We start from the raw sequence: 25,829 nt of genomic DNA on the forward strand, positions 1-25,829 counted from the left end.
GATTTTTTTTTTCTTAATTGACTTGGCAGAAAGAGTGGCCTTTGATTTTGTGCCTGATATTCTGAGTAATTATCTGCTGATTTTTTTTTAACAATTCCTTCTCCGTATTGCTTTAAGTTTTAGAAAAGAAATGTCCCCCAAATATCTGCAGTCACCTTTCTCTTTAGGTATCTCAATGAACAACTATAAAGAATCATAATAAATGTTTCATTTGAAGCTCACATAATTCATGTCATGCATCCTTTGAAAAAACTTATCTTGTTTAAAAGTTTTATCAAGATTAAACTGAAACTCCTCAGGGAATATTTTTCAGTGGGGGCAAAGTGTTCTACATAAGCAAATAAAATTTTTGGGTTTTGTATTTCTCATTTTGTGAGGAGATAATTTTATTTTTTTTATAAGTAAACTTTGCGTTTTAGAATATTTTTAGATTTGCAGAAGAATAGCAAGAATAATACAGAGAATTTCCATATACCCAGGGCCCAGTTTCCCCCGTTATTCATGTTTTCAGTTAGTATGGCATGTGTCACAATTAATAAAATTGTGACACTGCTAGATTATAATTAACTGAGTTCCATATTTTCAAAGTATGAAATTTAGTTAATAACAATCTATCAATATTGTCTTGCTGCACCCTCTCTACCTGCACCCAACCTTGACCCATGAGCAATAAACTCCTCTCCTCCCTTTCCCTTGTTGTCTTTTGTTGAGCCAGGGCTCACTATTCAACACCCCAAGCTTCTATTTGACAAATATTAATTCGACAAAGGCACAACAGGCTATAATATAATACTATTTCATTTTGTTGCTCAAATTGTTCCAGCTTTGGCTCCTGTGTCTCTTTGACAATTCCCCTTCATTGTGGGTTTCTGGGGAATACTTCCTTACATTCTAGCACCAGCAGTGCTCCAGGTTCATTCTGTGTATTTCCTGCCCCAGCTGCAGAATCAGCCATTTCTCTGGGAAGTCCTTTACTGGAGAATGGTATTAGAAACCAAGACCTGGGGGTTAGGTGTGCTTGTTGCTCCTGGGGTGTCAGTTGTTTCTAGGCACTTTCAGGTGACAGGGCAAGGAAATAAATGTGTGCATACTAACCTGTGAAAATGTACATATCTATAAATATTTCTACATGTAACCATCTATATATTACACTAAACATTAGTTCTACACTGATGTCCAGGAGAAAATCTTTTGCTTGTTTGTTTCTTATGCCTTTCTGTTGCTAATATGAGAAACAGTAAATTTCAAATTTGAAAAAAATAAGTTGAAATGATTACTTTTATTGTCAGTTCTCTTACCCACCCGTCTCACCCCGACTGTAGTGGGGCATTTTAGACAGCCGGTCCTCTTACTTGCTGCAGCCAGCCTGAATGCCTTGCCCTGGGGACACTGCCTGGTTAGGCCTGCATTTACTTCTCCATAGCATGTCATACCATCTGTCCTTCTGACTCCACTCCTGTTGACATCCATCACACAGGGTCATTTTTCTTTACAAAACTGACTCACACTTGATGATTTATTTACATCTTGGTCATTTATATGCTTCTGTGAAAAGTTCAAAAACTGAAGCCAAAACAAACTCCAGAATGCATCTAAGGCAAAGCCTCTTGCTGCTTTAGATTGCTACAGCTCACTTTTTCTGCCAAGATGCAGGGGGGAAAAACGAAACATTTAGCTCATGTGGGAAACCAGTTTTATATATAAGTGCGCATGACCATTATCATCAGAGGCAGCAGTATTTCTTACTTAGGTATAGCACTTTACACTTTACAAAGCACTTCTGCTTATGCTGTTTCACTTTTATTTTTATCTAATAATCCTGAGACAGACAGAAGCCAGACAGGGACTGCTGCTCCATTTACAGATGAAAATACTGAAGCTCGTGACAAGTGCTGGTAAGGATGTGGAGCAACTGGAACTCTCATATATTGTTGGGGATGCCAAATGATACAGACACTGCACAACACTTTGCAAAACAGGTTAGTTCATACTGATGTCAAGGAGAAAACCCTTCGCTTGTTTGTTTCTTATGCCTTTCTGTTGCTAACATGGAAAACAGTAAATTTCAAATTTGAAAAAAATAAGTTGAAAGAGAAATGAAAACCTATATCCACCTGTTTGAAAATGTTTTTAGTGACTTAATTCATGCTTGCAAAAAAACTGAAAATAACCCAAACGTCCTTCAACTGATCAATGGCTAAGTAAATCGGGATGGATATACACAAATGGAATACTACCCAGAACAAATTACAGGTAAGTACAATAACAATGATTCATTTCACATAATGAATTTCCAATTCATTGTGCTAAATGAAAAAAGCCAAAATCAAAAGGCTATTTACTGTAAGATTCGATGTATATGACATTCTCGAAAAGGCAAAAGGATAAAGAGAGGAATCAGACCTGTAATTCCCAGACGTTTGCAATAGAGGAAACTGAAAGGAACAAAGGGGCGAAAAGAACTTTGAGAACAAGGGAAATATTCTCTATCTTGATTGTGGTGGTCATTACACAAGTGCATGCATTTGTCAAAACTCAAACTGTGCAGCACACAGGTAGAGTGGGAGGGAGGGAAAGAGAGAGAAACATCGACGTGAAAGGGACACTTGCCATCCACACGACCCAACCAGGGCCAGGGACAAACTGCAACTGAGGTATGTGTGCCCTTAGCGGGAACCACCCCCGGGTCTCTCTGGACCACAGGCCGATGCTCTAACTGCTCAGCCAAACCGGCCAGGGCCATAAAGGATTTTTCGTTCAGCATGACATTCAATTCATCTTACACATTCAGCATCAGGAATATAATAACAATAGATAACATGTATTGATCATAACAACCTTACCTAGAAAGAAATACCATCCTCATTTGACAGATGGGCAAAGGGAGGCTTAGAAAGACTTAGTAACCTTAGATCAAGTAAACAATGCAGCTGGGATTCAAACTTGGGGAGATCAGACTCCAGAGTTCAAATTCTAAGGGGCGTTAGATATCATCTGGTCTAATCCTTTGTCTTATGTGGCAGAAACGGATGCCTAGAGGCTAAGAGACTTGCTCAATGTTACATGGCTGGCTAGCGGCAGAACAAAGATTCCAAACCCATGACCTTGCTAAAAGTTTCTTGGCCTATTTTAGATTCATGGCACAGATATGGAAGAGATTTGCTGACGTCAGTCAGGATCTCACAACCATAGTCCAGAGTGAGCTAACTTGAGTCCTGAAACTATCCCAAGCAGACGGGTGTGTACTGTTTCCTTAAGGGTTTCTAAGAAGTTTTCACAATTTTCAGGTAGTTCCGTTGCTGGAGACAATGCCCCCCCCCCCCCCCCACACTCTCCTCTTCTCAAGAGAAAGGGAATCACTGGGTGTAGTTCTCAAACATGTCATGACATGTCACTCCTCTTCCAAAAAAATTAAAAAGCCCCTAATTCTTAGGGTGACATTTCTAAACCCAAACTTCTGTTCCCATGTCTTTCCTCACTGTGTCCCTTTACAAAGGGACTTTTTTTTCTTGCTATGGGAGGGCTTGGATTGCAGCGTTTGGACATTTGGTCCCTAAATCATAAACTCCCAGAACTAGGAGATCCCTATTAGAGGTCATGTGGCATCTGGTCCAGGTCACCATCCTTTCTCTCTGACTGGGCTTCTTCACTTGAGGAGGAAGGTGATGCTAGTCAGCCAGGGTTGGGCAGGGTGGGTAAAGGAGAGGAGAACATGTAATATTTTAAAAATGTACATTCAGCCTGGCCAGTGTGACTCAGTGGATTGAGCAACATGCTATGGACTGACAGGTCCCGGTTTAATTCCCGGTCAGGGCATATGCCTGGGTTGTGGGCTCGATTCCCAGTAGGGGGTGTGCAGGAGGCAGCCAATCAATGTTTCTCTCTCACATTGATGTTTCTATCTCTCTCTCCCTTCTTCTCTCTCTCTAAAAAAAAAAAAATCATATTATATGTTTTTAAAAACATTTTGAAAGGAGGCATGGGTCAAAAACATTAGTAAATTTTATTTTGGATGTAGTTTCTTTATTGTATGAATCCAGATACAGGCAGTAGACCCAACTTTATTTAAATATTTATTTTTAATCCTCACCTGAGGATATTTTTCCATTTATCTTCATATAGAGTGGGAGGGAGGGAAGGAGAGAGAGAGAGAGAGAGAGAGAGAGAGAGAGAGAGAAACATCCATGTGAGAGAGACACATCGATTGGTTACCTCCTGTACAACCCCCTAACCAGGGCTGGGGACTGAACCGCAACCAAATTATGTGCCCTTGACTAGAATTGAACCTGCTCCTCTTTGGTCTGTGGGCCTATGCTCTAACCACTGAGCAAACTGGCCAGGGCCATAGAACCAACTTTAAAGTCAGTACCTCTATCTCCCACCTTTGTAATCATTCAAAGAGCCTACTGTTCAAAATGGTTACCTCCCTTTCCCCAAACATCTTGATAGCTTGCGAGTAAGTGATTCAGAGTTATTCGTTTTCTAGAATCATTACATTCATCATTAGTTATTTATTGAGTTCTTGAGTCTGAGTCAATCACTGTGACAAACACATTTCCCTAAAACATCTCTTTTAATTCTTGCAACAACCCTATTGGTTGGGTTGGTGTCAGTAGCACCATTTTACGGATGAGGAGATCAAGGTATAGAATGGTGAAGGTACTTGCACAGGGTCCCACAAACAGTAAGTGGTAGAGCTGGGATCTGAATTCAAACCTCAGAGCTGGAGCTCTCACCCAGAGCTACCACTTTGTGCACCACGTGAACGGTGTCCCCTGGGATTGTGCAGTGTTTCTGCTGTTTCCCACACAGTGCAACACTGAGTTGTCCAGGCTGACAGATGTGAAAGGGACATCAAAGGAGTCATGATGGAGAAAACTGGACAGGTACATTTTAGAGCCCCTTGAGTGTGGCTAAATGCCTGAAGACTATTTGGTTGGCAATAGGAGCTCCTATTCAGAGAAGAATTCAGAGCTGACAGCTAACTATCTCTTGGTATTGCCACAGGAACACAGAATGAATGTGAAAACCAAATGGTGAAATGTAGCACTTGTTAAAAGTTGTCATATAGCCCTGGCCGGTTTGGCTCAGCGGTTAGAGCATCGGCCTGCGGTCCGGAGAGACCCGGGTTCGGTTCCCGCTAAGGGCACGTACTTCAGTTGCAGTTTGTCCCCGGCCCTGGTTGGTCGTGCGGGTGGCAGCCACTCGATGTGTCCCTTCACGTCGATGTTTCTCTCTCTCTCTCCCTTCCTCTCTCTCCCTCCCACTCTATCTGTACAAAATATGGAAAAATATCCTCAGGTGAGGATGAAAACAAAACAAAACAAAAAAGTTGTCATATAATTCCCCTGGAAAAGTTGGGCAAAACTATTAGCCATAGTAAGATATTTGTTCTGTGTAGATTTTTTTTTTTATTCCTCACTAGAGGATACATTTCTATTTATCATCAATAGAGTGGGAGGAAGGGAGAGAGAGAGAAAGAAACAGAGAAACACTGATGTAATAGAGCCACATTGACTGGTTGCCTCCCACATGACCCGACCAGGGCCAGGGACAAACTGCAACCCAGGTGCATGCCCTTGGGTGGAATCGAACCCAAGACTCATTGGTCCGCAGGCCAATGCTCCAACTGCTGAGCCAAACCGGCCAGGGCTCTGTGTGTATTTTTATTAGTAGAATATCTGGCTCCCTCATTGGCACAGATACAGTTATTTATATTGAAATACATAATAAGTATCTTGCCTTGTTTGGAATAAGAAGAGTAAATTCCTGTGTTTGGCTTTCTATTGGAATACCATTATGCTTCAAACAGTGTGAAGTAAACATTTTTGAGATGATTATGAGATGGTAATAAGGGAAGCACACTGTAAGAGGCAATAAAATTTTTGCTTTTTAAAAAAGACAGTTTCATATCACACTTTCTGTGGATTTAGCCTGCTTATTTCATCCATTGGTTGGGGACCAAGCTTTTGAGAGCCTTGCAGGGAAGCCCGCCTTGTGTTTACAGGCAGTAGAGAGAATTAATTTCAACTCACTTGCAGAAGTGGATTTCAGAGGAAGGGATTTGACAAAGTTGTTAAACCCTGTGGAGGTGCAAGAAGAAAGCTGGGCTGATTATGTATCTGAGCACTGTCACTGTGAAATTCATTTTGGCCCCCAGAGTATAAATACACTTCAGTATTTTTGTTAGGATTGCCAGAAAATCAGCAAGTGTTCACTTTCTTTGGCCAACAAAAGCATGACTCTCTGTGCAAAAATTTTCTGCACATTTATAAACAAGAACATTTAGAAAATCCCCTCTTGCTGAGAGATATGACAACCGATATATTTAACTGTGCCATAAAATAAAGCAGATACAAAGAATACCATTGGGTTGATCAAGCACAGGAAAAGTTTTTATGTCACTCTTCTGACACAAACATATATACATGTCTTCCTATCTACCCCAGACACCTTCCCTGTGCCGTGCTGGTCTGAAGAGCCATCATCCAAGTTTTCACCTTCATTTTTCGTCAGACTTCTCAAACAAGTATTCCCAATCCATTATCTACACCTTCTCACCACTGCACCCTGGTTTTCCATCCCCACAGGCTATTGCAGTGGTGGTCTCCAAGTGACCCAAAACCTCCCATCCGAACCTAAGGCAAACACTTTTCTCCCTCACAGAATCTCCCAGTTGAAAAAGGGCCACTAGATGATCTCAAACTTTTTGGCAAACATTTCCTGTAAATGGCCAGATGATAATATTTCAGGCTTTGTGAACTACTTTGTTGTAACTACTCAGCCTGGCCTCTGTAGCGTGAAAGCAGCCATAGACAATACGCAACGAATGCCAGTCTGTGTTCCAATAGAAATGTATTTATGGACATTGAAATTTGAATTTTAGCCCTGGCCAGTTTGGCTCAGCGGTTAGAGCATCGGTCCATGGACCAGAGAGTACCGGGTTTGATTCCCCCTAAGGGCATGTACCTCAGTTGCAGTTTGTCCCCAGCCCCAGCTGGGGTTGTGCGGGTGGCAACCAATCTATGTTTCTCTCTCTCTCTCTTCCTCCCTCTCTCCCTCCCACTCTATCTGAAAGATGAGTGCAAAAATGTCCTTGGGTGAGGATTAAAAAAAAAAAAAGAAATTTGATATCATTTTCATCTATTACAAAAAACTACTCTTCTGAAACTTAAAAACCATTAATAAATGTAAAAATCATCCTTAGCTCAGAAGCTAAAACAGGTGGTGGGATAGATTTGGCCCCACAGGTCATAGATTGTCTAGGTCAACCTCCCAACCCATCAGTAGTTTCTTCCCAGCTCTGCCAGCCAGCCAGGCTCTGTGTGAAATTTCCCCAGGTTTAAGAATCTCAGGAGCATCCTGTTTTAAGGCCAAGATGAAATGACTGGACCTAGTTTTGCCTGCTAAAGGCACAAAGAATAACTCAACTTGATCTCCATGGTAACACTTTAAATACTGAAGTATACATATCCTGACCACCGTGGCAAAATAGTCCAAGTTTCTTTAACTATAGCTTGTACAACATGGGCTTTTAGTGTTCTTTCTGCTCCAGTCTGTAGAAATCCTTTTGCAAGTTTGGCCTCAGGAGACAATCTTTCAGGTGAGCCCAGTTTAGGGAACAGGAGAATAACGCTATGTCATTCAGCCATCTGTTCGGCATTCTAGACCCTCTACCACATACTTCTCTGGTTCAGGGTAATGTGTACTCATCTTCGAAATTCTTCCCCTGGCTTTCATCACCCACACTGCCTGATTCTCTTGTGATGCCCACATTCTCCTTCTCACTGTATCCTTTTATCTGCCCTGATAGTGGGAGTCACCAAAGCTTGATCCTTGGAGACTCTCACATTTGATGTCTTAGGAAACAGATTAATTCTCATGGCTCAGCCATCCTTTCTATAGAGATTGTTTCCAAGTTGTATCTGCAGCTTCAATCCCTAGTACATGAGTTCCAGGCTCCTACAGCCCACTGCCTAGAAGGCACCCATTTAAAGAAATATCTTACTTTGTTCTCACTCTAAAACTTGCATGTCCCAAATTGAATATCTCCTGATGAAAGGATGATAGTAACAGTAGAAATAATAAAAATAACCATCAGTGCTTGTTGAGTACCTACACTGTGCTAGGCACTATCCTGAGCTAAAGATTCATTGTCTTACTTAACCTTTACAACACACAAGGAAACTACTCTTAGCCTCCTTTGATAGTTGGGGAAATAAGCTCAGAGAAGTAAAGTGATTTGGTCAAATCTAATGTACTAATATGTAACAGGGTCAGGATTTGAACCCTGAGTCAAATCACATGCTCTTGTATGAATCAAAGCACGTGTCCTTGACTCACCACACTGGGTGGTCTTTGTAATTGCCCAGACGTTGCCCCAGGTGCCCTATATATCCCAAATGCCCTGCCTGGAAAGCCTGAAATCAGTCTTTAACTTTCTTTATTGTTTACCCTTCCTATTCAATCAGTCACTACACTACTACTAAAATTCTTTTTCTAAACAACTGGGGGCCATTTTCCCCTTTTATTCTCACCAGCATCTTACACCATGTCCCTCATCATCTCCTATTGTTTACTGCAACTCTCTCCTGATAGGTCTTCCTGTATGCATTATGCATGATGCAGCCCAGAATATGTCTGATCAATCTGGTTCTTTCACGTGAAAGGTCCTCCTTGCCATCCATTCATTCATTTGACTCATCTTGAAACTGTCCAGCTCTAACTGACCGAAAGCCTTCATTCCAGGAGGGAGGAGAGGAGAAAGGCTAGAACATACGTTAGCTGTCATGTAATTTAGGTATCGCATATATACTTTTTGTCCCTTAGTATTTTTCATCTTTGGTAATTTCAAGAGCTGTGTGTTCTGCAAACTAGAGAAAGAGCAGGAAAAGAAAGTTGCAGGTTAAAGAGAATTGAGAAAAGCTGGTGGATTGTAAATGTCCTTATCGCTGGACATATCGAGGCTTCAATATGCTAATGTGCATTGGAAATATCAATACGCAAGGGGAAAAGAGCTGCAGAGGTGTTTCAGAAAGGTACTGAACCATAAATCACCAGCCCCCTGCCTTTCTCCTCGAGAGTAGGTTGAGAAACTAGAGTTCTGCAGTAGAATTTTTAGGAAAAGTTGCTCTAGGAATGTCTATCTAAATGCTAGGCATGCAGCTGGAGCGAAAGGCACAGGTGATGAAGGGAAAGGAGTCCTGGACCTGCAATCAAGAGGACAGAAAGGAGCCCAGAACCCAAATCAGAGTGGCCCTATAAGGATAACGCATGTGAAGAGTTTTGCATAAATGTAAAGGCATAGTATAAATGTGCACATTATTTATGTGTTTTTTTGGTTACTTTTAAAAATTTTATGTTAGAGAGAAACATCGATTTGTTGTTCCACCCATTCATATATTCATTGGTTGACTCCTGTATGTGCCCTGACTGGGGATTGAACCCACAACCCTGATCTGGTGTATCAGGACTAGGTTCCAACCAGCTGAGCCACCTGGCCAGGACACATTATTTGATTAAGAGTTTTAATTTAAGTACATCTTAAAAATTTCTCCCAAGATCGGCTGTTGCTTTCTTCACCTAAAGATTAAGAAATCATATTTTATATATAAATAGAGAGCTTCTTACAAAGTATTAGATTGAAGAATTATAAATACAGATTTTTATTTTCTCTACTTCTAGGAAGTATGTGTTGCACTTACATATTTGATTGATCCAGATAAAGAACAGCCACAAATACATGATGATATTACTTTTCATTGAGGAGAATATTTTACAAACTACAAAAATGACTCATAACAATAACTTGAACATGATTTGGGGTAGTTGAGGGGGTACGGAGGGCATCAGGTAGCTGTGGTTTCCTAGGAAGGGGAGAGGGGAATAGAGACTAGAAGACGTAACATGCTGGATGAAAATGCCAACAAGCTTCTTGGTTGCATTTTTTTTGTCCTGGGCCTGTCCTGTATGCTTTCCACCCTAATGATTTATACACAATTTCAGTGTCTGTATAATTTTTAAAGTGTGAGATGTAATGATAAAGGAATCAAATTTGTGTTTGTGTGAGGCTTATGAAATACGAATCATGAGATTAAGGTCTCACCTTGTGAATCCATATGGCAGGACTGAAGATACCTAGACCTCGTGTTTTCCAGATTTTGTCCTGCTCTGACCTACAGCTAAATCCTACTTCCTTCCCTGCTCCTCCTCCAGCTCTTGAGGATTTGTGGCCATGCTGCTTCAGGAACCTGAGGCATTAAGGTCCCCGGAATCATCTTCTCCCCTAGATGAGAGACCCACCTACCTCCCCTACATGGCAGTTTCCCAAAGCATGTTCTGTAATAGGTGCCAGGCCTACAGGCACACAAGTATGTTTGCGAAATGCTGCATTCTGAGAGAGTCTGATTGTATATTAGCATAATAAATGACCGGAGAAGTCCTGAAATGAAAACAAACCATAGTTATCGTTGTTTGCCCAGACCATGAGGCACCGTTTTACCATAGAATGCACACTGAACTCCCACACGACTCACTGTGGGAGATGCTGCATTATACGCTCCCATTTCTTTATTCATGGTACCCCCCAATGGTATAACTGTTTATTGTGCAACTAGATGCACTGTAATATATGTATGGCAACATAACAAAGAGTTTGGGCTTGGGGAGGGGGTCAAAAAAGCCGGAATTTCATCTTGGTTTAGCCACTTTCTAGCTGTGTGATATTGGGCAAATTCTGTTGCCTTTCTGAATGTCAGTTTTATTTGCAAAATAAAGCAACAATTCCCATCTTTCAGGGTTTTGTGAAAGCGAAATGTAATTAGGTATATAAAGTGTTTGGCATAGGCCCCTGCACAAGGCTCAGAATTAACAATGTCTACATTATCCACTTTTCCATCGTCGTCATCATTATCACCATCATCTTTAAATAAATGGAAGAACACTTAGACATCCTCAAGCAGCTAACTGTCAAATTAACCAATTTTTTTTCTTTTGAGAGGATAATTTGACTTGCACATCAAGAAATGTGTCTTGGAAATATCACATGATCTCACTTAATGAACAGAACAAGCTGATGAACAAAACAGACCCAGAGACATAGAAGTAGGGTACAGACTGACAAACCTCAGAAGTAGGGGTCGGGGGGGAAGAAGAAATAAACCACAGAACTTATATGCATGTATGTGAAACCCATGGACATAGACAACAATGCTGGAGACAGGGTGGGGTGGGGGGAGATCAGGAGGAGAGTGTCAATGGGGAAAAAGGAGAAACATCTGTAACAAAAATAAATTAATAAAAAAATTTATTTATTTTATCCACACCCGAGGACATTTTTGCATTTATCTTCAGATAGTGCAGGAGGGAGAGAGGGAAGAAGAGAGAGAGAAAAACATTGACATGAGAGAGACACATCAAGTGGTTGCCACCTGCACCAACCCAACCAGGGCTGGGACAAAATGCAACCAAGGTACATGCCCTTAGCGGGAACTGAGCCTAGGACTCTCTGGTCCGTGGGCCTATGCTCTAACTGCTGAGCCAAACTGGCCAGGGCTAATAATAAAAAAAAAAAAAAAAAAAAAAAAAAAGAATGTGTCGTGGTTTAGGAAGTTATTTCACAGAGTATAGCAATACCTAGAGACATATGAGACAGACCTGTTGAATGATTCTAGAGTTAAGGAAAATCATATTTAGCTTAAAACCACTTAGGAAAGAGGGGATTGATGGTTCAAAGCCACCCTAACAAGTATGAGCCATAGGTGTTCCATTAATTCCTATTTGATTTTATATATTTTTTCCAACAACTTGAATAAATATATATGAGACACACTTACCAAACCTAAATATATTTAAAAAATCAGGAATGTTAGCTAATTCAATTCATGACTGAATTAAGATTCAAAATTATTTTGACAGGCTTGAATGTCCAGAAAGATAAAATTTAGTAGACTTAGATATAAAATTTTACATCTACATTGTGAGAATACAACAAAGTAACCTATACAGAGAAAAGATGAGCCTGACAGCCATTTGTCCAGGGGTTGACCTTTAACTGGGCTAATAATTAGAAACTGCTGATAAAAATAAAACAATAAAATGAACAGGCATTAAGAGCAGGAGAATTACCCAGTTGTAAGAAGGAAGAGTCTCAGAATGATTAGGCAGTGTCGTTCTTAAGAAGGATATTGAAAAATAATGTAAGTTTTGATGATATGGGGAATATCTAGCCTCCAGATAGCCAAACCAAAGGAACACACAATTTCTGTTATTTCCCTGGGAGCTCCATCAACACAATAGGCTTATTGCAAAGGAGTGAACTTTATCTTTGAAAGTATTTAATAAAAGCTGGTTAAGAATGTGCAAGGGAGAGATCCCTACATTTGGTGGATGATAGGAGTATGAGCTCTACACAAATACCCTAAACCGCCAGAAAGATGGAAAGCAGGTTCTGAAACCTCTGGAGGCATAATGACAAAACTAAAGCTGTTCTATGTTGGGCACATCATAGGAAGGCATGGTTCTTTGGAAAAGACAAGAGTGAGGGAAAAACAGAAGGTAGCAGTAAAAAGGAAGACCAGGTATGAGATGGATTGACACTAAAAAAGAAGACATAGGCATCAGTCTACAGGAGCTGAGCAGGCCTGTTGAGGACAGGACATTGTGGATATCACTCTGTCATAGGATCGCCAGGACTTGGAGCCAACTCAATAGCATGTTACACGCAGGATTTCATGACATAATATTTGAAACCTCATCATTGATAAAGTTCATAATTGTGTCTGTCAAAACCCTTTCCAACTTCCAAGGCTCAGAAGCCTTCTGTCCTCCTCAAGGGCGATGTACCTTTGTGGTCTCTCTCTTCCATTCTCAGGCACGTACAGCCCTTGTCTCTCATTTGGCATGGATCACACTAGTTACCATTTATTGAGTACCTATCCTGTGCTGGGTGATTTTATATCATCTTGCTTAAATGTCCTAATAACTATGTGAAACTGATAAAATTATCCCACTTTAAGGTGAGAAATATGAAACTGAAATCAATGTATACCACTTACTTGCCCAGAGTCCTATGGTGAGTCGGTGGCAGAAATTGGACTCATATCCAGACTTAGCCACAGAATCAGATTCTGTCCACTAACCCACGGCACTGCTCTAACAACAATCTCTCACATGACAGTTAGTGCTTTGCACTGCCTTTGTGTGTGTGTGTGTGTGTGTACTTATTTATTCAATATTTTATGTTTCATGTGTCTTGAACTAGATTGTAAATTTCTAGAACAAAGGGCCATGTCTTGCTTTTCTTTATATTTCTATCAGTATCTATTTTAGTAAACAGTTGTTAACACCAACTAGCATTATCCATTCATTAACTACTTATTTACTAAGCATCTACTTTATAGCCGGCACTTTGCAAAGAACCAGGCATATAGCAACAAACACATTAAATGAATTTCTAAGGAAAAAAAAGCAAACAAGTACATAGGTGAATGTAAAAGGTAAATGAGTCAATGGCTACCCCGACTTTTGACCTGAAGCATGACCAAGAGAAGACAGTGGCTATGGAATAATGGGGGAAGCGGGTCTTAGGCAGAGGGAACAGCAAGTGCAAAGGCCTTATAGAGAAAGCTAGCTCAGCATGTTCAGGAACAGAATGAAGGTCAGTGTGGCTAGAATGAAATGAGAGAGGTGTGGGTGGTGTCACGGTAGGTTGGAGAAATGGACAGGAGCTAAATCCTGCACGGTGTTGGTGTTTTGGATTTTACTCCAAATGCAAAGAGGCCATTTGGGGATTTTCAGCATGGGTAGTGACCTGATTGCTTTCTGTTTAGAAACAATCACTCTGGCTGCTGGGTGGAGAATGAATTATAGCGTATGCAAGCATGGAAGCAGTACTGGAGGTGAGTGCAATGGTGGCTGTCTCTAAGGGGTAGCAGGTGAAATGCTAAGGAGCAGTCCTATTCAGAATGTATTTTGTAAGTAAAGCAAATGGGACTTGCTGATGGTTTGGATATTGGGGTTTAGGAAAAGAGAGTACATCAAGGTTACTTCGAGGTTGTTAGTTAGCCTGAGCATGTGGGTAGATGCTGACATAGGAAAAATGGTGTAGGGTAAGTGAAGAAGACATTGGGTGGTATGTAAATGGTGAAGGGAGAAGTTAATATTTCTATTTGGGCCATATTTAAGATACCTTTAAACATCAGAATGTAAGCCTCATTGTTAAATAAAAAATTCCAGTCTCTGACTAAGGCATATCTGGTCTTTCCCACAGTGTTCATTGTCATTTATGACATGTCTGATGGCAAAGAATGACCTTGAGGAGCTCCTGGATTGCTTCTCTGAGTCACGTTTACTATTATATTAGTAATAATAATAATACTTCTCATCTATGTAAAAATTCTTGTGTATTTGCCAATTTCCATTGGATTTATTCTTTTTTTTTTTATCCTCACCCGAGGACATTTTTCCATTTTTTGTTCAGATAGAGCGGGAGGGAGAGAGAGGAAGAGAGAGAGAGAGAAACATCGATGTGAAGGGACACATCGAGTGGCTGCCACCCACACGACCAACCAGGGCCGGGGACAAACTGCAACCGAGGTACGTGCTCTTAGCGGGAACCGAACCCGGGTCTCTCTGTACCGCAGGCCGACGCTCCAACCGCTGAGCCAAACCGGCCAGGGCTCCATTGGATTTATTCTTATTTGTATCAGTCAGAGGATTGAAGGGCTACCTCGATTCCTGCTTTAAATGGGATAAAACAGGCCTCCAATGGATCAATGGCTTTGGCAGTGTTCTTTCTGGGTTGGTTAAATCCTAGACACATGAGATGAGTCTCAAGAAAGCTAAGAGAATAAAAATAGCCTGTCATAGTAACAAAATAGTTTGAGTATGTAGGATTTCAAAGTCAAGTCTTCCACTGCAGCATGAAGACCAAATAATTTTTTAAAAATACGAAATTATCTGCAGATAATTGAGAACTGTCAAGGTAAATTTCAATAAAGGTGGTGCCTTGCTTGCTCGCTTTCTCTTTCCCTTTCTTTCCTTCCTTTTTTCTGAACATAGAGTGCTGTCAGTTGGCTCCAGGCACAGGAGCCCCCGACGGATACCCTTGTTCTTAGCACACTGCCCTGCACAGCTCAGTCTCGGTGTTTTAACTGCCTCCAGTATTTGTTAGTCCAGAAATTTCTGGCTAAGATCTCTGTGAAGCCAGAATGTGCAGTGAATTGCTCTGGGGAATGAATGCGCTGTCTGCTCTCCGAGGTGTGCCCCTGGGGAGACGTGCTTTCTCAAGGAGAAATCTGGTTTTCCAAAGGGATTGCAAGTTCCCTTACCCTGAGGGGATTTATTAACAATTTATCCCGCCAGCATTCAGGTATGAGAATGAAAGTTTGTGTAGTAGCCTGAAGAGATGATTTTCTTGGCTGTCTGCATAAAAGGCAGGGGGAAAGCCTTGGAAGAAAGTTTTTCTAACTTGGTTGCATGTATAAATTTGAAACAATATTTTTTTCTAAAATATTTCAAGTGAAGGAACACATTTGGACATGAGGACACTACCCCTCCCCTGCATTATCATATATCATGCTTTTTCGTCATTGTGTTGAAATAGTCTTCCCTCAGCTATGACCAGACAGATTTTTGGATGCTGGAATGTGCCAAAATGATGACCATCACTTATGAAGCATATAAGGGATTCTGGCTGAAAGGGCCAGGGCTCAAACAGCCCTTTTCTGGGAAGATGGTTTATTTATTCACAGAATTCTTTCCCAGGGAGTTAAGCTGCACCTTGGCATTCTTTTTATTATTATTTTTTAATCAATATTTATTTAATCTTTATTGTTGAAAGTATTACGATGTCTGACCTTTTTCTTCCCCCTGCCCCCCACCACCCTGTTCCCACCTTGCCCTAGGCCTTCACCACCCTATTGTCTATGTGTTGCACCTCGGCATTCTTTATAGAGGGAGTGGCCTTTCAACATTTTTATTTTTTAATCCTCACCCGAGGACATTTTTACATTTATCTTCAGATACAGCAGGAGGGAGAGAGAGAGAAAGAGAGGGAGAAACATGGATGTGAGAGAGACAAATTGAATGGTTGCCACCACACGACCCCAACTGGGACAAGGGACAAACTGCAACCGAGGTACATGCCCTTAGCGGGAACCAAACCTGGGACTCTCTGGTCCGTGGCCTGACGCTTTAACTGCTGAGCCAAGCCCACCTGGGATGGCCTTTCAACTTTTGAATTGACATCTAGTGAAACATACCAGATGGAAGGAACAGGCAACAACTAAGTGTCACTTTGGGCTGCCCACATTAGTGTGGCTAGAGAAGCAGGCTGATGACTACTTAGGTTGACCAAACCGAAGAAGTTGGGAGAAGGTCACCAGGGTCAAAGAGCCAGGTGGAATCCCTCTGGAGTCTTTTGGGGTCTCATAACTAGAATCTACCTTGGGCTCAAGACCTGCCCTAAGATCAACTAGTCTAAAAGAGAAGCCCAGACAAACGGTCTTGCTGAGAACCACCTAACAAGCAAAAACTGCTCTTGTAAGGCATAGGAAGAAGTGAAAGCCTGTTAATAGCCTCTTGAACCTGAAAACCAGTCCTTAGCCAGAGAAATGAATGATCTGTTCCACAAAAGAGTGTGTGGCAGTGATGTGGGCAGTAAGAGGTCATGGAACGAACAATCCACTCTGCTGACAGATCCCAAAGACCAGCTGTAGAGGCAGATTGCAACAAGCTCCAACCCAAAGGTCATCAGTGGGTGAACAACTGGACAGAAGCAGAGGCCACTCTGAGGAAACCTAAGGTTTGAGAACTAGTGACTCAGAACTGTGATTCCAGAATACATCCATCTCCCCCACATTGCCCCCATAGAGCTTCACAAGACAGAGATGTGAGAGCAAAGGGAGTAAGGATGCTCTTCCATCTCTAGATGCCTCTTATCTTTCCTCAACTGCATGTGCTAAAGTACGTGATCTCTTCGGTGAAATCACGTAAAAAAAAATGCCTCTTTGTCTCCTCTAGAAAAGATAAGTGGCTCTGCAATTTATTCTAAGAGGAGCTGAAAAACAGTAAGATCAAAAGGAATGTGGGCTAGAGGTAGAGGCTGAATAGAGGAAGAAATGGGAGAGGGAAGAAGGACAATGTGACTTGAGACTGCCAAAGCAAGAGACTTCATGGGTGGCTGGGAAGTGAGGCTGCTCAACCTGAAAGGAGAAGGAAAGAACACTGGCTTCTTGGGGTTTTAGACCAGGAACATAACTCTAGAGAGGTGTCCATGTCAAAAGAGTTCAGGAAGACCTGCCTCCCAGCCAAGCAAAGCAGAACTGAGCCCACCGAGCACAGGTCTTAATTACCACTGCTTGAGGGCTGACCGGTTGCACGTGCTTCTGTGTACTTGCAAGGATACAAAGATGACCTTTTCAGAAGTCACTCTGGTGTGCAGTCTTGACACCAGGCACGAGAAGGAGGATGGGGATAAATATTACTTCCAAGCCACACTCTAAATGGACTTTAAATGACTTATCTCTTGGCCTTCTTTAACATAAGCCAAACACTTTTAGTTATTTCATGATTGTACTTTCAATGGCATTTTAACCCTATTTTCCTAAGCATAAATGTTAAGCAACATTGTCTGAAAGGCACAGAGATTTACTTCCTTTTCCCCACATTGTAGTTAAGTCATCGTGTAAGAAAGTTGTTAAAATTCAGGAAACCTGTAGCTCTTGGTCATGTTCTACTGACAATCTGAAGCAAGCTGACTCCACAGACCATGAATCGTGTGCATGACAAGAATTCGTCATCTTGTTTGGAATGTCCTCCCTTCCCTGATGTTCCCCACTACCCCAGCCATCCCTTAAGGCCCAGCCCCACACCCCAGAGCGTAGCGGAGCGGAGAGAGCTCTGGTTACCCACCCAGACACTTCAGCTCCCACCATCTGTGCCACTCACACTGCATATACTTTCTGCCTTTTTTGGTAGTGGTTTGTGCCCAGGCCTGACTACAATTTAAGACTGGTAGCTTCTGGCAGCCGCAGACCATTACTCACTTTCCTCAGTGCTTATCCACCATGGTGCCCTGCTTCTGAGAAGTGCTGACAGTGTGTTAACTGAATGTATTGGCCTTTCCCCTAAGTGACCGACACTCCTGCAGTGGAGCTAATATTCTCTCTTGTCTTTCAGATTCTCTAGTGTTCCAAGAAACATGTATCTCCCGTCCCTGAAGAAAGTGCATTTATGTTGTATATCCAGTTTTGACAGAGCTAAAGTTTGGGCTTATAATAATGTAATAATTTTCACCACAGATTGCTAATTTCTTTTTTTAATTTTTTTTATTATTATTATTTTTTTATCCTCACCCGAGGACATTTTTCCATTTTTTGTTCAGATAGAGCGGGAGGGAGAGAGAGGAAGAGAGAGAGAGAGAAACATCGATGTGAAGGGACACATCGAGTGGCTGCCACCCGCACGACCAACCAGGGCCGGGGACAAACTGCAACCAAGGTACATGCCCTTAGCGGGAACCGAACCCAGGTCTCTCTGTACCGCAGGCCGACGCTCTAACCGCTGAGCCAAACCGGCCAGGGCAGCTAATTTCTTATATAAAAGAATATGTTTGAAAAAAGAGAAGGCTACATAGTAAGTACTCAATAAATGTCTTGAGTGAATGAATAAATGAATGAGTGCCTGAGTGGTAATAGAAAACTGAATAAAAAGAGGAACAGAAAAAAGAGTATAAAAGTATAGATACACAGGAAATTTAGAAAAAAGTAGAAAGAGAGGGAGGGGTGAGGGAAAGGAGACCCATGTCTAATTAAATTCTAAATCAGCAATTCTGGTTTTACTACAAACTTGTATGTGACAATTTAATAAATAGAGAGGCATGGCAGTTGGGTGACAAGAGAATAGACTTTGAAGACAGACAGCTGAATTCTGATATACACTCAGTCACTGTGTGACCTTGAACAAGTGACTCAACCTCGCTAAGCTTCACTGTTTTTTTTTTTAGCTTTACTTTCAAGTAATTTTAGATTTACAGAAAATGTGCAAAAATACTGAGTTCCTGTATATAATTCACCCAGTTTCTCTTAATGTTAGCATCATTCATAACCATAGTACCATTACCAATTAACATTGATACATTAATACTAATTAAACTACATGCCTTGTTAGAATTCACCAGTATCCCCATTAATATCCTTTTTTCTAGTCCAGGATCCAATAGGATCCCACAATGCATTTAGTTGTCATGTTTCTTCTCCTGTACAGTCTTTGACAACTCCTCAGTCTTTCCTTACACCTTCATCACCTCAACACTTTCAGTAGTAAAATGTTCCTCAATTTGAAGTTGTCTGATGGCTTTTTATAATAACTAAAGTTATGCTTTATTTTTTCTTGGCAAGAATGCCAAAGAAATGGTGGCATGCCTGTCTTAGTGCATCATATTAGGAGATACACATCAATATGTCTTATCTGATCATGTTGACTTAAAGCACTTGCCTAAGTTGGTGTCTACATGTTTTTCCTTTTGTAACTAATAAGTAGTGTGTGGAGAGATACTTTGAAACTATGCAAATATGTTGTTTCTCATCATAGTTTTGTGCAAAAATTTTAGAATTTATCAGTGGTTCTTGCCTGTAATAATTTATTACTGGGGTGTCCTAATGGTGATTTCCTATTTCCCTCATTTCTTTTACACTTATTAATTGAAATTCATTTATAAGAGCTGTACCTTACTGTCACCTCCCATTGATTATATTTATTCAATTATTCATATCAGTATGAACTTAGGAATATTTATTTTATTCTACAAACCATATCCCAATACTATGATTATTTATTTTGTTGTTTAAGCTTCATTTTCTTTATCTGTGAGTCAGGGACAAGGACAACCGCCTTACAAAACAGTCCTTAGCATCCAAGGGGATAAAAAATGTGAAAGTATCCAGTCCAGAGCACCCAGTAATAAATGCTAGCTCCTTTCCTTCTTTTCTTTACAGAAAGTAAAACCATGGAGACAAACCCATTCTAAATAGGTGAAAATCTGAACTTAAAAATTCTCCTTCCACGTGATGCAGCTTTTCTACCCAAAGGTATATAAACAACAAGAATTTAGCTATCCCAGTGTTGTCTAGTGGGGGTCATTTGGGATCTGCCTATAATGACTATATAAGATTGATTTTTAATCTGCATGCCCATAATTTGTATGAAAATAGATGCTTGAGAATACTTGAAAACACACTGTTCTCTTAAGTAGTTTAAGTGTTTTCCCAGAAATCTTGTTTACGTTCCGAAGTTGCTTAGCTAAACTATTTTCAGAGATAGCCCAAAGCATGCCTCAGCCCAGCTGTGGTTCATATGATCACTAACTCTGAACTTGTGAAATCACTGATTTATCTTTGATTCCCAAGGTGAATGGAAAGAATTCAAGTTTTCTTTCCCCAAAATTAATTTAAAATTAGATTTTAAAAGTTTGGGCAAATCACTTTTAGGTTTAGGTGGAATTTAAAACAGCAATAACAACAAAAAAGGACAAGGATGAGGTCCTATGTTATGTGAGAGTCACTACAACTGGAAGTTTAAAATAATTCAAGAAATCCAGTAAAATCCCATATGAAATCACAGTTTACTGGAACTTTCATTTCCCACCCAGCTTTATCAGTAAGGAAAATCGAGACTGTCAGGAGATTTATTTTAAAAAACAATGTTGGGGCAGTGTGGTTCACGAACTCTCATGTGGATGCCCAGAGTCCGTCTTACTCATTTTGGGGTGGGACCAGGAACCTGTATATTTTTATCAGGCTCCACCCCCAGTACAAGCCTTGATACAGGTGGGAGGCAGAATACCACTGTGGTCCCAAGCCCAGGCTCTGGGGGCCTGACAACCTGGGTTTGAATCTCACCATTGACACCTACCACTTATGCCCTTGGGCAAATGACTTCATCTTCTTGTGCCTCCATTTCCCCATTTGTAAGGTCGGGCTAATGACAGTATCCAGGGTTGTTGCGAGGAGCAAATAAATGGTACACATAACTGATTACCATGACCACGCTAGATAAAAATCAGCAATTCCTATGGGTAATGGATCTCCCTTTGAGGACCATATGTGGGCACAGAACTAATTGCTTAAGCTGAGCCTCCAACACTTTCTGCATCCATATACATCCATCATCGGGGTCATGATTGGCAGGCTATGGAGACTGCCAGGTGAGCTGCTATCATCAGAGTGTTTAAGTAGCAAAAGCTGATTAATCCTCTGTCAATCAGAGATATATAGGACCAGAACAGGAGTATCCTCTTAGCATTTAGGTAGTTTACTAAATGATTACAATAGGAAACTACTATATTTGTGGAGTTTAACCAACCACCAACCAACAAGTACAGAGACTAAAATTTTGTGTTTTAATATTCAAGGCAAAAGAAATTAAGTCTAAAAGACAGAGACTGTAGAACAGAAAACTCTAGGTGTGAGGTTATACTATGGAGGAAAAGTGTTCTTTAGTCTCAAGCATCTCATCCTTTGCCCTGCAGGGAGACATGTCTCTCCTCCTTTTTGTCCCTTGTCCTTGCTCCAGGGCCACAGCATGTCAGTCATTGGTCTTTTTCCTCCTAGTAGCCACTAGACCTCTTACAGTGACTGCCTCTCTCCTACGTGTTCCCAGACTCTGGTCACAGCTGTCCCTTTTAGAACTGGTGTCTGGTAAGGTCTCGGAGACCTTGGAGGGACTTTCTGGGGGCTGGGGATCTTGATGGGATGCAGAGAAGCAGGAGTGGAGTGATTCATTGTCCCTCGAGCCCACGTTCTTCCCTGCTTTTCTGATCCAGGGGTTGGTGCTCAGTGTCTGCTGAGGAGGTCTGATAGTGGAAGAGGCGGGCAGATTGGACAGATCCCGTGGCCAGGGATCACGTTGTCCAAACTCAAAATTGAGACATCTGGTCTTAAAAGCACCTATAGGAACCAGGGGGAGAATATTTGAAAATGGGCACAGGGAGAACATTTTGGCAAGGGAAGGGAGACAGGGTGGGGATAGGTTGTCCACAGGAGAAGGTGTATGGACTTGGGAATGATATGGGGTGGAGAAAGCATCAGTTAGGCTTCGGTCAGTTACAGTGAAGTGAGAGGGAGGACGGCAATGTGTTTTCTATCTCATTGCCTGCAAATAAAGCAGCCATCATTGAAGTGGCAAGATGAGATGTCAGAACAGACAAACCTGAAAGGAGAAATATGCTTAAAAATCACTAACTATTCTTACAAGAACATCTCAAAGTGGCTGCTTACCTCATTAAATCTCATCACAAGATCTTCAAGGGCATTGTGCTCTCCATTCTGGGAGTTAAGAATTGATGCTGAGATGGATGCTTTCAGGCAGGGCAGGGACCTCTGACATTCCGGAGTGCCCAAGTTCTGGGTCAAGAAGCAAAGATAGTCAACCGGCAAGACCCTTCGGTAAATATTCTGTTCCTGCTCCATCAGGATGCTGGCGACTTCCTCAGGGAACTGGATGAGGGGCTGCAGATCAATCAGTTCCTTGCTGATTCCAGCTGAACTTGAAGGGAGGGCACTGGAATTGGCCATAGAGGTGCCTGGTTGGCGTTCTGAAATAAAGCCACACAGGTCATAGTCACACCAAGGTTGGTTTCCTTTACAACGGATAGCTACTTGAGAGCCATTCAAAATCTTGTAGGTTTCTTAACCAAAGTTTCTGCTTGGTGAATAGTTCTATACTATCTTTCTTGTTATAGAGACCTACTGTCTGCCCTGCTGCTTCTTCTTGCCCCACTCCCTAGAGCTGAGGGTAGGCACAGTTTCCAATTTTCAGAAGCAAAATTGATCTAGTACACTATTCCTTAACCGATCCACTATGACATTATGCAGAGTAGTAGAGAAGTAAAAGGTATCATTTGCTTCCTCACCCCCCCCCCCCAGTGCTATCCATCAGAGTGAAAATAAATGAGGGTGGGTGTGGGCACAGCAACTGAAATGGAAAAAGAAAGATGGCTGTAGGGGGAGGAGGCATGTACATGTGTATGCACATGTATGTAAACATGCAAGAGAACTGGGGGCTCTGCTCTAGAGCTGGCATGGGAGAGAAAGTAGTGAGGGCATTATACAGAAGTATCAAATGCATTTGTAGACTCAATATTATTCCCTTAGCACAAATTCACTTCATTTTGACCACTAGCCCTCCTCCAATCTGCCTCTTAACTTCCTACCTATGTCATTCAATTATTCATTTATTTAACCAGTCATCCATCAGTTCATTAAACAAACTGAAAATCTAAGTCCTAGAACAGAATTTCCCAAAGTATGATCAGTTTTGTGGCCAGCTAAGTTGGGTAAATGTCACATGTTCTTGTCACAAATTCTATTCCTGGAAATATATGGGGCAAATGGGTACACCATTAAAGGTCCAAAGGGATTTGCCAGTAAAGAAATCCATTTACATTGCTTGACCCAGTGTTTCTCCCGAGCCATACTTTATATAACACCTACTGTGCCATTCTGTGTGACTGGTGTTGGTTGGAACCACTTCAGGAAATGCTGCCCTGAAGGCCAAACTGTTCTTGCTCTCCATCCAGTTCACATCCTTCCTTCCTGGCAGTCCCTCCCTGTTCAGCCCTCCTTCATGTTTCTCATGGTGCTTCATGAGGGGAGCACGTTCTGTTTTCCCAGAATCTTGCCTACATTCCTGATTTCTTAAACACCCATACTGATCCTTTGACAGAATAAAACCCATTCTGTCTTCTGATGGTACTGTATTCATCAGCACAGTCATCTGGACTGGACACTAAACAACAGCAAAGTTCATGTAGGGGTGAAGAGATTAAGCAAAAACAAAACAAAACTCAGAGACACAGACAACAGTATGGTGATTACCAGAGGGAAAGGGGGCTGGGGGGAAGGCAGAAGAAAGTAAGGTGGGGGATAAGCGGTGATGGAAGGAGACTTTTCTAGGGGTGCACACAATACAATATACAGATGATGTATTAGAATTGTACACCTGAGACCTATATAATTTTATTAACCAATGTTACCCCAATAAATTCAATGGAAAAAAAAAAAAAGACTTTGTCAGCATTCAGACCTCAATATCCTTGACTCTTTATCTGTACTGCAGAAAACTGTGGAAGCATCACTCCCAAGTGCTCCATCTCTACACTGCTGAGTTCTGAAACCATCATCCCTGAACTGACCTCCATTTCCCTTCTACACATTCTACTCAACTTTCTCTGCCTCTAGCAGACTTCCAGTTGTTTGGTTGTGGTCTGGACTCACCATCAGCATTTTAACATGGCACCCACCCACTCCCAGGATCCCCTCACAAGGACTTCCCACCACATGCCTTCCTGATCCTCATTCCTAGGTAAACTCAATCATCTATACTTGGCTTCTGGGAGGCTATTATGATGACAGTGACAATCATGTGTTTAGTGATGGGACCCTTGCTAAATAGTGTTACCCTACTGTAGCTAGGCCCTCAGGGCAGCCTTCAAACGTGACACAAATTTATTTTTCCCTAAATAACTCAACAAGGCCCATCTAGGTTTGTGATGAAGTTTATTCAACTTGCTTCAGTGGTTATCTCCACCTTCAGTTCCTTTCTTTCCACTGACTCTTCTTTGCCTACACAAATGTTCCACTTCCCTTATCCTTAAAAACAAACCAATAAACTTCCTTTCTCCCTTAAGCTCCAAATCACCTCTATTACAGGCATTCTCTAAAGGTAGTCTATATTCCCTGACTCCTCCCTCTGTAAGTGTGGTAACCATATTTTCTGACTGAAAAATCAGGCCAATCCATTTGAATTAACAGATCAATAAGGATGTGAGAGAGGAAAACGGAAACCAGGTATGTCCTGGGAGCTCCTCATTCTTACATCACTCTGTTGACAGGGCATCTCTGTTAATGGTCTGGGCTCTGATGTTTGCCCCTCAACTCTCCTAAGTAGCCCACCTCCTTTGAAGCGCAGCGCAGGGAAAGTCCTCGGTGTTGTTTGCTACTTAATGAAGTGAGGTGCTTCCCTTTTGGAGGAAGGCTTCCAGTGACAATCTAAACAAACAAATTGTGAAGAGAAAGTCTGAGCTACATTGTTCTCCATTGACACAAACCTGAACTTGTTTTAAATACAGTATAGTGCAAAAGTAGGTTTACAACTGTTCGTATGGAAAATACAATAATTAATAAATAATAATACAAGAATAAACTCTGTTTTGCATACTCACAACTGTAAACCTACGCTTGCCCTGTATATGCCAATCAGAACTTTGTTTTCTCTTCTGTATATAAAACTAGAGGATCCAAATTAGTATTTCTCTTTGATTCTAAAAGGTAAGGAGTACAATGACTTAGTCTAACAATTTTTATCCATTGTTTGGACCAACCTACCAAAAATTGTAGCAAAAAATGAAGACTACCAAGTTATATTTGGTTCACTGAAAGCTCATATTTGAAAATAACTAAAACTAAGGCATGTACTCAAATCTATATGCCCTACATGGCCTCACCATTTAACTCTGAAAAGTTTACAAAGTGACTGGATTTCCAGAAAACTGAGTCAGAGTGTGGCCTGATGACAGAGGCGGACCACAGTTTCTGGGTACAAATAATTTATGGTCAATGGAATTAGCCATATATAGGATGTCTTCCCTGAAGTAACCAACTCTAAGACAATGTCAAAGTACAGCATTCTGTCAAGGAAATAAAAGTAACTCTCAGATCTTATGAGACCACTTATTTAATATATATGAGAAGAGATAAGGTAACAAAATATATAAGTGATGTAAGATAAGATGACATTATAAACTGTAATATATTTGAGGTATGAATCAC

General features: G+C 41.3%; 1 protein-coding gene across 1 annotated transcript in view; it reads right to left on the reverse strand.

The window, feature by feature from the left end:
- PLCE1 (phospholipase C epsilon 1) overlaps positions 1 to 25,829 on the reverse strand; it is a 261,864-nt gene that overhangs the window by 103,568 nt on the left and 132,467 nt on the right. The window contains exon 3 of the mRNA XM_036265348.1: positions 22,278 to 22,594. Within this exon, the coding sequence (XP_036121241.1) occupies positions 22,278 to 22,594 (317 nt within the window). The remainder of the gene's footprint in view (positions 1 to 22,277; positions 22,595 to 25,829) is intronic.

This window comes from Molossus molossus, unplaced genomic scaffold, assembly GCF_014108415.1.
Source record: "Molossus molossus isolate mMolMol1 unplaced genomic scaffold, mMolMol1.p scaffold_m16_p_17, whole genome shotgun sequence".
Classification (NCBI taxonomy): Eukaryota; Metazoa; Chordata; class Mammalia; order Chiroptera; family Molossidae; genus Molossus; species Molossus molossus.